The 14759-nt window shown below is 35.2% G+C and overlaps 1 protein-coding gene across 2 annotated transcripts in view; it reads left to right on the forward strand.

Moving 5' to 3' along the window:
- Positions 1 to 14759, forward strand: part of ARFIP1 (ADP ribosylation factor interacting protein 1) — a 129912-nt gene that overhangs the window by 81426 nt on the left and 33727 nt on the right. For both annotated transcript variants that reach the window (XM_012508222.2, XM_012508223.2), the window contains exons 3-4: positions 2708 to 2816; positions 9831 to 9943. In XM_012508222.2, coding sequence (XP_012363676.1) covers positions 2708 to 2816; positions 9831 to 9943 — 222 coding nt within the window. The remainder of the gene's footprint in view (positions 1 to 2707; positions 2817 to 9830; positions 9944 to 14759) is intronic.

Here is a 14759-nt window from a genome sequence, read left to right on the forward strand (position 1 = left end):
AAGTGCTGGGATTACAGGCGTGAGCCACTGTGCCCGGCCAAGAAATATTTTTAATTTAATTAAACCAAATTGACTTTTTTATACTTCAGTTTTTAAAAGGCTTTAGTAAAAATATCTAAGAATAGTTTTAAGCAATGTAAAACTTTACCTTTCAGAATGGAAATTATATTAAATCCTATGTACTTAATTTGAAATCACAGATTCTAATAAATGTTCATGGTTAACTAAAGAAGTTTAGTGATAGAGATTCAGCATGCTCTGGACCTGGGTACCTAATCGTAATATAGTCCCAGAGAGTCCTCCAAAGATGATGCAAAGTAGAGAAAAGCATGACTCCGTGGCCTAGCACCTAGAAGATTCTATTCATCTTTAGGAACTGTTTTGTTTCTATTCTTTTAGCCATCTGTTTTCATTTACAGCATATACCTTTTTTCAGAAGTATAGAGATGATGAACCAAGTTATCCTTACTGTATTTCTACGATGTTGTGTAAGTTAGTAAGTTCCACACTGAAAATAGTGAAAAACTTAAGGAAGAAAAGGTAATTGAGTGTTGCTTATACATTGGTCAAGAAAAACATCAAGTACGTTTAAGGAGTACATTTAGGAGAACATTAGAATCCAGATGGAAACTTCTTCAGCAAACATTCCAAAACAGGGTGTTTTCAAGTTATATTATACAACATGTCACTTAACTTGTCCTACACTATTTTTACTTAAGTAGCAGAGTAGATATAATTGTTTAAGATCAAATCTTCTTGACTAGTGATTTAATAATCCCTTTGCATTTTGGTTCATGATTCTGGAAATTAACTTCTGAAAGGGCTTCTTATTTCAGTAGTATATATTATCTTAGCTATACCACTTTATTATTATATTTGACATATGGCTATGCCCTGAATTTTCATTAAAAGTTTGTATTTTAATTACTCTTAATTATTCTAAATTTCATCCCTTCTTTCTGTTCTTTTGGTCACCTCTCTATCCTAAACTTTAGCTGTCGAATACTTGAGATACAGTGGTATCTTATGATTAATCTTGCCTCAGTTTCTAACTCTTCCAAGCTGTTCTTACATGTCCACCAAATTGATATTCTTTAAGCAATGCTTTAACCAAATCAAGTAAACCCATTACTCAAAATTTTCTAATTCATTTACCCCTATCTGTCAACATAGACCTTTAGCAACGTTGGCCATGGGAGCCTAGTTGCTGGCCTCCATGCTATCCCAATAATATGATAACGACTGCCCAGTGCTACCCACCCTCTCCCCCGAAAGTTTTTCTGCTAGGTTGAAGATGAACTCTTCCTAATCCTATTCCATCCCTCCAACATTCCATATCATCCATGTTGGTCATTGATGCGGTTTAGAATCCATCTCTTCCATTAAGACTTTTTCTTCTATTGAATGCACACTGATCATTTCCTCTTCTGAATTCTTAACTACATTATAAATTGTTATATACTTTCCTCTTTGATTGCATATTGCCTTCACCTACTGATTAAGATGTGTATGTTTTGTCCTAGGTAAAAAAAAATAAAAATAAAAAAAAAATAAGGAAAGAAAGAAAGAAAGTATAACTCTGTCTTTGGAGAAATATCCTGGACCCCTGCTATAGGCTCTATACCATTACATCAAGAAAAGGTGTAATGGATTAGAAAAAATATATAACACTAGTTATATATATTTATGATCTAAAATCTGCTATCTTAAACTATGACCAGTCTAAAACTTTAGCTTACTAGCTGTGTTTACTTTTAACTTGTCATAGCCCTGAAATTCCCATGAAAATTTAATAAAGGTAAATAGAAAAGTGATTTTATTTTAGATTTAATGCCTTCATTTCAGTTTGATTTCTCTGAAGTTCTAGTCACGTGGATAGGCCAGATTTAAGTCTACATTATTCATAATTGTTGCATCACTGGAAGCCAGCAGACTGTAGCCTCAGCTTTGCTTCTTGGTGATTTTACAGTTTTACTTGGCCTTTTTGCCTAATCATTACTTAAGCCCTGAGATTTAATTTACAAGGTTCTGGAAAAAAAAAACTTAGAATATACTTAACTAGGATTGTGCCTTTTAAAGAACATTGTGCTTCTTGACTTTTTATACTTTTTAAGCTCTTAAGACCCAGTGTTGAATATTATTTTTATTATAATAAGTTTCTGTTATAGGCTAATTTGCAGTTAGGTTAACTATTATCATTGTGCAATGTAAATCTAAATAAGTTTTGTTTACTTCACCCTGATTGAAGTCAGAGAAGCCCTCTTGAAATGGAAAAGAAATTAACATGGCAAGTGAATGATTTGTTTATACTGCGCATTAGCCAGGCTCATTGTGATTATATTAGATGTCAGCTTTTACATATTAGACATGGCAATTGAATGATCTTAATTTTGCTCATTAAAATAATTTTTCTGATGTATCAGTAAGATTGAAATTTTTACATTGAATTTTAATATCTGCCTGCTGCCTAATTCCAAAATGATGAAAGTGTATTGTATGTGATGTACACAATACCACTTAATACAAATCTTGCTGTATTTGCTGCTGATTATACATCATTATAGAATGCCATGACAGCATAAGGGAATACCGCATAGCAGAGAGAAAAATAATCTAAGATTTGATTAAAAGGATACAATTATTCTGAATTGTTATGTCATGTGGGATTTTTTACAAAGTTTTTTTCTTTTATTTAAATCTTGCTAAGGATTTGAAGCATTCATTACCATCTGGACTTGGTCTCTCAGAAACCCAAATTACATCTCATGGCTTTGACAATACCAAAGAGGGCGTTATTGAAGCTGGAGCATTTCAAGGTAAGAGCCCATATATTTGTAAAGATGGCTGGGATGGAGGATGAGAGAAGTTCACCAAATGCTACCTTTATTAATAAAGCACAAGAATGGAGCCCTTTCATTCTGTGATAAAACATTGATTATAAATGTATTCCTTTTTCTCTTCAATTTAAGTAATATTAGAATTATTTCAGTAGTCTCCTTTATATAAACAGATCAATGTGCATGATATCACTGGTTATTATTTAAAAATTGGTTATAAAATACTGAAGTAAAAACAAAAATTATATCAGAAATGTAGATGTAGATTATTTTAACTTGTAACCATGAAATTTATAAATCACTGTTGATTTTTATAAATACATATTTCTTATTTCAAAGCAAATAGAAAAATGAACTTTTTACATTATATAGGTCTCCAAGACCACACTCATTAAAAGTTTGTATTTTAATTACTCTTAATTATTCCTAAATTTCCTCCCTTCTCTCCATACTTTTGACCACCTCTCTATCCTAAACTGTAGCTATTGAATACCTGAGATATAGTGGTATTTTATGATTGATCTTGCCTCAGTTTCTGACTCTTCCAAGCTGTTCTTACATGTCTGCCAAATTAATATTCTTTAAGCATTCTTTTAACCAAATCAATAATTTGCTAGGAGAACTCACAGGACTTACATGGTGACACTCATGGCTATGATTTATTATAATGAAAGTAGCAAGCACAATCAGTAAAGGCAAAAAGTGCGTAGGCTAAGTCTGAGGAAAACTAGGCATAAGCTTCCAAGAGTCTTCTCCCAGCTTAATCACACAGGAATTGCTTAATTCCTCCAGCAGTGAGACTGACAACATAGGTCAAATTTTGCTAACTAGGGAAGCTCATTTAGAAACTCCATGATTGGGATTTTTACTGGGGGCTGATCACATAGGTTTCTCTGTCTGTTACATACCGAGATTCTAGACTTCCAAAAGGAAAGCAGGTAAGCAGCATAAGCCACATTGCAGGTAAACAGCTTAAGCACAGTGAGGCACTCGTAATCATTCTGGCAATGGAGGGAATCCTCCCAAAATTCAAGTTGCCGCATGCCAGCCTTTTTAAGGATAGCAGTTAGACCTGCTGTGTTAACTCTTTTCTGCACACGTCTCATATCTGTGTCTGTTTTTAATAGGAAAATATTGGCTCCTTTCTTAATGCTTTTACTTGTGATAACTTTTTTAACTTTTTTTTTTTTTTTTTTACACGAGTGAAAGTAAAGCCGTGTAAACATTTAGATGTGGGAAATAGATTTTCTGGACAGTACTGTAAAGTAGTAGCTATAGTTTATGTTCAGTTCAATTAAGCACATATTAATTTTAATGCTGCATTACATTTTACAAAATGAAGAAACGATTATGAGCATGCCTTTGTAAACCATAGCCCTCTTGCAGATATTAGTATTCTGTATTTTTTTTTTAAAGATGGAGTCTCACTCTGTTGTCCAGGCCGGAGTGCAGTGGCACGATCTTGGCTTACTGCAACCTCTGCCCCCGAGTTCAAGCGATTCTCCTGCCTCAGCCTCCCAAGTAGTTGGGATTACAGGCACCTGCCACCGCGCCGGGCTAATTTTTGTATTTTTAGAAGAGACGGAGTTTCACTATGTTGATCAGGCTGGTCTCCAAACTCCTGAGCTCAGGCAATCCTCCCGCCTGGGCCTCCCAAAGTGCTGGGATTACAGGCGTGAGCCACTGCGCCCGGCCATATTCTGTTTTTGTTGTACAGTTGGCCAATACTTTATTTAAAGAACAATTTAGATTTTGAACTATATTCTCTGCTATATGGATCCTGGAAATAGACATTTAGGATAATCCAGTATAATATCCTCTCCTTTAGGCTGTGAAATGAATGGACTGTCTACTGACATCATTTTTTTTCTCTTTTCATTCATATGTTTAGAAAAATAAAGGAAGCAATCACGTCAATGTCTTAGTAGTCATTCTGAAGCATCACGGCATTCTTATATCAGGGATAACTTTGAATTTGGAAGGGCTGACTGAGTACCTAAAACTAAGAGTGCTGAAAAAGATAAGGCTTACTTTGCATAATTTGGTACCATTTTTTTGACTAATCACCAATTCTAAAATTTAAATGTCAACATAGAATAAAAAACTAATTTTACTATTAAGATATTTTAAATATTTTAATGAAATTATTTAGCTGGCATTTTCCCCCTTAAAGTTATTGTATAATGGTATTATACAATAATTGAAATCAGTTGGCCATTATGAACTGATATACATGAGCATTAAAATGCCCATCAGTTTCACTTGCTTATAGATACATCCTAATCCTTCCAATTGGAATAAGAAAATATATTTCATGATAATGGCAGTAATAAATGTCTCTCTGAACTGAGTTTATAAAACTTTAAAATCCAAACCGTATTGTTGATCAGTGTATTAGGAAAATAATCATTCTGCTGCTATACTTAAATTAGTTAAGCATTTGTTGGAAAGTTGTGATTGTTTATGTAGATAAATTGGAATGAACATGAGAAAGAATAACATACAATGATTACAATCTGGAAAATAGGTCTTACGAAAAAATGTTAAAGGAATTAGGGCTATGTTAGCTCTCTGGAAGATGACTAAATGATAAATTATGACTATTGCTTAAACAGTTAACAAGAAGAGTATAACCATCTACTTTTTTATCTATCTAGAGTAAATTAAAAAGTTATACTTAAATTCAGCTTAAAAACAACAAATATTGAAATCTGCCTGGCACCAAAGATGTTGCAGAATCAGTAATAGTGGAAATCATGAATAAATCAAAGCTCATAAGAGTGAAGTGTACTTGGTACCAGGGTTTTGTTTTAATGGGGGTATAAATCTTTGCACATATGTATTCATCTTTCTAGATTTTTGTTGTTGAGATGAAATAGATTTAATTCCCCAAATTTAGCCAGTTAGTAAGAGCCTGTATTATTGAGAGATCCTGTATTATTATTTATTTTTTAGTTGGTATTGGTGAATGATTTTGGTAACAGTTGTTTAAAGGGTTAAAGTATTAAAGATACAGAGAAGTGATAATTACCTTTGAAGGTAAATCAAAAAAGCTGAAGTCCCAGTTACAGCCACACTACATCATTTGCTATTTTACTTTAGAAAGTTACATATCATTTGTTATATTATACACATCTCATGTAGTGCTATGGTTTATTTCTTATGCAAGATTAATAAACTGTAATAACTAGAACAATAGAGCTCCTATTCCTGGGGTCAAGACATGGAAGAACAGTAGTCTTTTATTTTACACTTTATTTTAGAATCCCTTATGCCTTGGACAGTAGAGATACAGTCTTTGTTTAAAATGGTGATTGGACTGGATAACCTATTAAAATGCCTTCCAACTCAACAAGTAACTTGTAGATTAGTGGTTTCTATATTGAATTTAATAATGGAGATACCATGGTGTTCAGAACATCTGAGTCTCTAATAAGAAACTATTTTAACTTCTCTGGGCTTCATTAATCTTACTTACCGTTTAATGTGAGAGTTTAGTTGATTTCCATCATCCCTTCTGGTTTTAAATTTTATAACTTAACAGATTTAAAGAGACAAATATCTGTCATTTTGAAAGTTAACAACAATATTTAGTTTAGGTCTATTGCATGTTTGAATTTTAATGTGAGATCCAGTTCAAGTTAAGGTATATTTTATACTGTTAGAACTCCTGACTGTTTCTACATCAGAATTTAGTACATCTGGGATATGACCAATTTTTACTAGTAGTAAAGAAAGTAGATGTGTCTTTCTTATTAGGAAATTTAATTATGAACTTAATGCATATATTTTTTCCAGAGAACTGGGGAAGAGTGTAATTGAAATAAAAGTACATTATAGACATTAAAATATTCTTAGCTAAACATAGAAGGACTTTAATATTTTTTCAGTTTTAAAAACTTATTACTCCCTTTTTTTTGTTTAATGCTAGACATTAGCAGCAATGTTGGGTAGTCAGTGTTTCTTTCTTTCTTTTTTTTTTTTTAATTGAGACAAGGTCTGGCACTGTCACTCAGGTTGGAGTTCAGTGGTGCGATCTCGGCTGACTGCGGCCTCCTCCTCCTGGGCTCAAGCAGTCCTTCTACCACAACCTCTGAGTAGGTGGGACTACAGGCTTGTGCCACCACGCCCAGCAAGATGGTGTTTTGCCATGTTGCCCAGGCTGGTCTTGAACTCCTGAGCTCAAGCAATCCATCTGCCTCTGCCTCCCAAAGTGCTGGGATTACAAGCATGAGCCACCGCTCTCAGCCAGTAGTCAATATTTCTTACTTTGTAGATAATCAAGGCTCAGAGGTATTTAGTAATTTGCCAGGGTGTTCCTGGTATCATGTGGTAGATAGAGCCAGAATTTTAAACTCAGTGTTAGGATTTAAAACTTAGTTGTTTTTCATACAAAAATTGTGTTGTTTCCTCTGGTTCTCAAACTTGGTTGTATTTGAGAATCGTCGAGTGGCTTTTGCAAAAGAATTGATGCCTGTTTCACTGATAATCAGTAGATCTTGTTGAGTATCCCAGGTATGTTTTAAAAGCTCCAAAAGTGATTCTTATAATGTCAAAAAATATTCTACATCAGCACTTCTCAAATTTCAAAGTACATACAAATCACCTGGGGAAATGTTATGAAAATGCAGGTTTGGGTTCAGTAGGTCTGGGCAGGGACTGAGATTTTGCATTTCTAACAAGTGTCCAGGTGAATTGAAGAAGGGTCCCCTATGTCCACATTATGAATAGCAATGAGACACACTATGTGACATTTGATTTATGATTTGAAATTTTGGGCTACAATTCCTGTGAAGGCTGTAATTCTTTCACATTTCTTATAAGATGTATGAAAGCATGTTTTAATATCCCTTACATGCCTTTGAATTTTTACTTGAAGAGCTTTTCCTTTATATATGAGAGTAGCAAGTTATGAAATATTTACCGAACCTTTGAATCATCCAACTATAGGACTGTATTCACATTCTGTTAACTGATTTTGGAAATAGTAGAGTCCAGTTAAAATCCTGGTTAGATGTCATCTTACCAGATTTCATCATATAGTTACATATTTTGTTTAGTTTTGATAGTTTGATGAAAAGTTTAAATAAAAACTGAGCCTGGTAGCATACATTTATTATTAGTCCTTCCCTGAAAGAAAACAAATATATTAATTCCAACTTTTAATCCTAGTGTCTGAATATTTTTAAAGGAAATATCAGTAACCCTATATTCAAAATGTACAGTATATGGAGGAGGAAAAGGATTTTCACAGTTAAAATGTCTACCTTTTCAGGTTCCCCAGCACCGCCACTGCCATCTGTTATGTCTCCTAGCAGGGTTGCAGCTAGTCGAGTGGCTCAACAAGGAAGTGATTTAATTGTTCCTGCAGGTATTCACTGCAGTGATTGGATAAAGCCCTTCTTGCTACTGCTGAAGCTACACTAATTTACTCAGTTTCATAATCACTTGCTTTGTATTCTTAGGTGTGTGTTATTCTGACTTTTTTGGTGGCTGCCTTATTAACAATAAAGGAAATAATTTTTCTAACTGTATCCTATCTTTGTGGCTTTTCAGAATAATTAGGCTGTATCTCATACCTGAAACTTAATCCATTTTAAAATTAAAACATTATAAAATTTGATTTGCTTTAAATCATTCTTTCCTTGCTCTGGAAAATGTAGGTTTACCGTTTGATCCTAAACTCTCATCTTTGCAGCTCTGCCTTCTATTTTCAGTTAAAGGAAAAACAACCTTCAACAATTAGGTTGGTTGTTTTTAAGAATGGGTTAAATGAAAAAGGTCTTGTCTTCTTACTTTTAGCTTTAACTTACAAATAGTTTGCAGATTGCAACACAATACTATTAATTTACCAGTTATACCCAATGAAAAAATACTTGGGAAAATCAGTATCTTCACATTCAATTTGCTCTGCACTTTACTGTTACTGGACTATAAAAATGGGAGAAAAAATGAACTCCATGTTTCTTCTTATATGAAATGTTAACATTTATATTTTGTTTTGTGAAAATTTTGTAAATTCTTAAATGTGTTCTATTTTATATACCATTCTTGTTCTTGGACTGGTAAAGCTATGGGAAAGATTGGTCTGGTTATAGGAATAAGTGAGAGAAGAAATTTTTGGGGATTTTTACTGGGGGCTGATCACATTTTTACTGGGAGCTGATCCTAATTTTTCTCTTTTCCTTATTTCATTATTCTTTTTAAATTATTAGAAAGTTTCCATCCCAAAACTGAAATGAAAAATATTTTGACTATGAAAACTGTTTTACTATTAAGAACTATATAGTTGTAGAGTTGCTTTCATATCAAAAATTCTTAATTGTTGGAAGAGTACATTGTCAGGAATTTACACTGCTTCTTTATTCATTATGGCTCTTTTTGGTTTTCTTACCTTTTTTTTTGTGGTCTCTTGAGAAAAAAGAGGTACAATATAGATCTTGTTTCAACCCAGCCTTTCATACTAGTGATAGCATATCTTTAATGACTATTTAAATTGAACTACTATATGAAATTTGAATTATTTTTTTCAAATTCTCCAAAATTATAGCAACATTCTATTGTTGTTGTAGTCTGCACATTACAGTGAAAGATCACTGTGGGGAATACGTGGCCTTTTAGAGTTTTATCGACTAAGATACTTCTTTTTTAGTGTCATTAGTGTATAAGATTAGTTGTGGAAATTTTATTTTTCTTGAAGTAAACGGCAGCTTATATAGAAAATTAGGCTGATTGCAGCAGGGTTTTTTTGTTTGTTTATTTAAAGAAGACAGATAAGTCACATGGCATTTGTGTTTAATGGATAGAAGTGTTGTTTAAGTAATTAGGAAACTATCCTCAGCAATTCCAGGAAGTTCTAGTTCTTTACTTTGTGGGAACCTTTTTTCTTTTTTTAGATGCATAAGTATTTTAATTTGAACAATGTCAGGGTTTTGTTTTCTTTCCCTGCTTGTCTTCATCTGGATTGTGTTTTTATCTTTTGTTATCTTGCAGGTGGCCAGAGAACACAGACAAAAAGTGGACCAGTTATTCTAGCAGATGAAATTAAAAATCCTGCAATGGAAAAGTTAGAACTTGTTAGAAAGTGGAGTCTAAACACCTATAAGGTTTGTAATTATTTAATGTTTCCACCCTAAATGGCTCTAAAAAAGTTCATTTATATGTTTATTCAAGTCATTATGTTGCAATTAAATGCACATAGAGAAGAGAAAATGCCATCTAAACATGGTAGAAATACAATTAGAAAATGAAGTGTTTGTTTTATCATTGATCTTTGCATGTAATTTAAGAATTTAGTACAAAAGAGTAAAAAAGCTATTAAAATGCTTATTAACCGATAATGTACATAATTGAAGACATGTACTGCTTTGGAATTTATTTAGCCGTAGAGCTACTATAGATATATTTGCTCTTTCCCCTCCTTTTGATACTTTATAGGAGCTGAAGGTGAAGAGAGGTATATTAGTTCTCCGAAGTTTGAAATTCTCTGATTTTACTATGATAACTAAGCAGTAACTATGTGGGCAACACCAGATTGCAAATGAGTTGTGTTTCTAAAGTTGGTTAACATTCTTAATTGCATTGCTTCAGAGTAATTGGTGATTATTTTCTTATGCCCTCCATAAAACAAAAAAGCAAATTATTTAACCCATATTGTGTTTGATGTATTGCAAACAGCTCAACCCCCAAATCCACTTAGTATTTTTTGAATTTTAACAGGGGCAAGACAGTAGAATTCGTGGAATTGTTAGGATGAAAGCCCTAGCAGTTCAGGTTAGAACATTAGCCACAATTCTCCCTATATTCATGAACTGATTGTGGGTCTAGTGATTGGTAAATTAGGAGCTGTCTATATTTTTATACAGAACAGGCCTTTCTTACATCTTCTCAGCAGTAAAACAGAAGTGAATTTATTCTTTCAGTTAATACCTTAAAATATGATCTAGAAGTCTTCTACAAAAGTATAGGTTTTCTTAAGATGGTAAAACCTCCGTGAAACATGTTACATGAATCTGTCCAAAAATTATTTAGCTCATGTCAGTGTAGAATCTGAGAAATCCCAATGGTAGTCTTCAAAAAGTGATGCTTGCTTAAACTCTTCTTCTAAAATATTCATGGATTTCTATTCCGTCTTCTTGCTGATTCCACATAGCCAGTCAGTCATTAAGTCCTATGCATTCTGCCTTCTTAATACTCTTTCATCTTTTCCCCTGTTCTTCTCCATCCCAGCCTTCACAGCCATAGATTTATTTATTACTCTCTCACATTACTGTAACAGCTTCTTAACCAATTCACTAAGATTACATGTTCGACCCTGCCTAACGTGGGTTCGCTCCTGCTTAAAATCCTTCAGTTGATTCCCACTGTTTTTAGAATGGCATGAATCTGACCTCTATCTACCTTTCCCACTCTGTCTCTGCCTCTTTTCTATCTATGGATCAAGTGATTCATACCAAATTACCCAGAAACTTCCTAAACAATCTGTGCTGTCTCATGCTTCTGTAACTTTGTTCATAAGGCTATATTTGCCTACTGCTTGGAATTCCCTTTCATTTTACCTGTTCATCTTTCATACTAGACTGAGCAAGTTTAAGCTTTTTGTTCATTTGAGCCTTCCTTTCATGTTATTTAGTTGATGTTTTCCTTGTTCATTATCTATTTGTTCCTGTGTGTTTATGTGTTATTATCTGTTTCTCTTCTTGCATCTCTTACCTCTACAATAATCTGAGTTGAATCACTATTAAGATTCCATATTTATCTCATATTAATATGCCATATTTAGCCTATTAAAAATTTGTGTTAATGAAACTGACAACTCTTTAAAATGTTATACATATGGTATAGTACTATGTGAAGGAGGCATTATTTTCTTTAAACCTTATTTTTAAATGACAATTCTTTTCATTAGAACTTAACTTGGATATTTTAATCTAGGTCAAAAAAGAAAAAGTATCTGACTTACATGATTCTGCGGAGTTAATAGTCCAGTGTGTCCAGGCTGACATATTCCACTCAACCAAAAAAAGTTCATAGTGTAATGACTTTATGGGGTCTACATGACTCTCTGTTCTTATTGCTTTTTGAGCTGCTCAGCTCAAATTTTAGCTAATGTTGGGCATTCACTGTCATTTGGATAATGCTTCAAATACTGATTCTGATTTGGTTGATTCAGGACTGTGCTTGTTATCCATTTTACTGTTTGTTTGTTTGTGTAGATAGGGTCTCACTCTGTCACTCAGGCTCGAATGCAGTTGTATGATCATGGCCCACTGCAACCATAACCACCTGGACCCAAGTGATCCTCTCATCTCAGCCTCCTGAGCAGCTGGGATACAGGCAGGCATCACCACTCCTGGCTAATTTCTAATTTTTTTTTTTGGAGAGGGAGTCTCCCTATGTTGCTTAGGCTGGTCTTGAACTCCTGGGTTCAAGCAGTCCTCCCACCTCAGCCTCCCAAAGTGCAGGGACTTACAGGTATTGAGCCACCACACCCGGCCCCATTTTACTCTCGAATAACTTGATTCTGGCTATGTCTTTGGTCCTCTCTCCTTCGTGCTTTCTACCTTTAATTTCTTTGGTTTCTATTCTGTAACAAATGCTTTAATACTTTTCCTTAAAGGGAATATTTAGCTTCATTTATTGGTTGTTAATTTTGGTCCCAAGACCAACATGGTGATTCAAAGCAAACATATAATAGGAGCAATTTTAGGTTTAGACGTTGAACCTGTCTTCTTAAATATTATTTTAATCTACCTGATTATATTCACAAAATTTGAATCCAAAATCTATTTTCTTATTTATTTTCATCTACAGAAATAGTTGAAATAATAAACTATGGTTTATGTTTTTTATTTTTATTTTTTCCTAGTCTAGAATAGAGTGCTTTTTGAAGTTTGTCTTTAAAAAAAAAAAAAGAATAATCATCTCAGTTTCAGCATTCAGAGCTATTTGGCATCTTTCCCAAACTTTTTTCTTAATGTTTAAGAGTTTGCCATTAGCATTCACACCCTTATCAAATTAACCTTTGATGTCTTTAAACCAGCATCTTTTAAACTTTCATGCCTGTTTTTCTTGTAATGTTGCCTCATTCATTTATTGGTTGACCTACTTCCCCTATTCATTTTCCTTTTATGCTACCTTCTCTATCCCTTACCTTAATAATCCTTGTTGTATCTGTCAGTTGTTGCCATAAGTTTATTCTTTTGCTTGTACTTGAATACCTTTACTCTTTTTTTTTTTGGCACTACAGAAGAGCTCTTGGTGCTACTTGATACGATTTGGCTGTGTCCCCACCCAAATCTCAACTCGAATTGTATCTCCTAGAATTCCCATGAGTTGTAGGAGGGACCTAGGGGGAGGTAATTGAATCATGGGAGCCGGTCTTTCCCATGCTATTCTCGTGATAGTGAATAAGTCTCACAAGATCTGGTGGGTTTATCAGGGGTTTCTGCATTTGCTTCTTTCTCATTTTCTCTTGCTGCCACCATATAAGAAGTACCTTTCGCCTTCTGCCATGATTCTGAGGCCTCCCCAACCATGTGGAACTGTAAGTCCAGTTAAACCTCTTTTTATTCCCAGTCTCAGGTCTGTCTTTATCAGCAGTATGAAAACCAACTAATACAGTAAATTGGTACCAGGAATGGGGTGTTGCTGAGAAGATACCCGAAAATGTGGAAGCGACTGTGGAACTGGGTAATAGGCAGAGATTGGAATAGTTTGAAGGGCTCAGAAGAAGATAGGAAAATGTGAGAATGTTTGGAACTTCCTAGAGATTTGTTAAATGGCTTTGCCCAAAATGCTAATAGCGATATGGACAATAAAATCCAGGCTGAAGAACTTATTGGGAACTGGAGCAAAGGTGACTCCTGTTATGTTTTAGCAAAGAGACTGGCGGCATTTTGCCCCTACCCTAGAGATTTGTGGAACTTTGAACCTGAGAGAGATGATTTAGGGTATCTGGCAGAAGAAATTTCTAAGCAGCAAAGCATTCAAGCGGTGACTTGGGTACTGTTAAAGGCATTCAGTTTTATAAGGGAAGCAGAGCATAAAAGTTTGGAGAATTTGCAGCCTGACTGCGATAGAAAAGAAAAACCCATTTTGGGGGAGAAATTCAGGCCACCTGCAGAAATTTGCATACGTAGCAAGGATCCTAATGTTAATTGCCAAGACGATGGGGAAAATGTCTTCAGGCCATGTCAGAAACCTTCATGGTAGCCCCTTCCATCACAGGCCTGGAGGCCCAGGAGGAAAAAGTGGTTTCGTGGGCCAGGCCCGGGGTCCCTGTGCTGTATGCAGCCTAGGGACTTAATGCCCTATGTCCCAGCTGCTCCAGCCATGGCTGAAAGGGGCCAATGTAGAGGTTGGGCTGTGGCTTCAGAGGGTGGAAGCCCCAAGCCTTGGCAGCTTTCACATGATGTTGAGCCTGCGGGTGCACAGAAGTCAGGAATTGAGGTTTGGGAACCTCTGCCTAGATTTCAGAAGAGATATGGAAACGCCTGGATGCCCAGGCTGAAGTTTGCTACAGGGGTGGGGCCCTCATGGAGAACCTCTGCTAGGGCAGTACGGAAGGGAATCGTGGGATCAGAGCCCCCCACACAGAGTCCCTACTAGGGCACTGCCTAGTGGAGCTATGAGAAGAGGGCCACCATCCTGCAGACCCCTGAATGGTAGATCCACTGATAGCTTGCACCGTGTACCTGGAAAAACCTCAGACATTCAACACCAGCCCATGAGAGCAGCTGGGACGAAGGCTGTACCCTGAAAAGGCACAGGGTTGGAGCTGCCCAAGACCATAGGAACCCACCTCCTGCATCAGTGGGACCTGGATGCGAGACCTGGAGATCATTTTGGAGCTTTAAAATTTGACTGCCCTGATGGATTTTGGACTACATGGGCCCTATAACTCCCCCTTTGTTTTGGCCA

Source organism: Nomascus leucogenys, chromosome 7b (assembly GCF_006542625.1).
Source record: "Nomascus leucogenys isolate Asia chromosome 7b, Asia_NLE_v1, whole genome shotgun sequence".
Lineage (NCBI taxonomy): Eukaryota > Metazoa > Chordata > Mammalia > Primates > Hylobatidae > Nomascus > Nomascus leucogenys.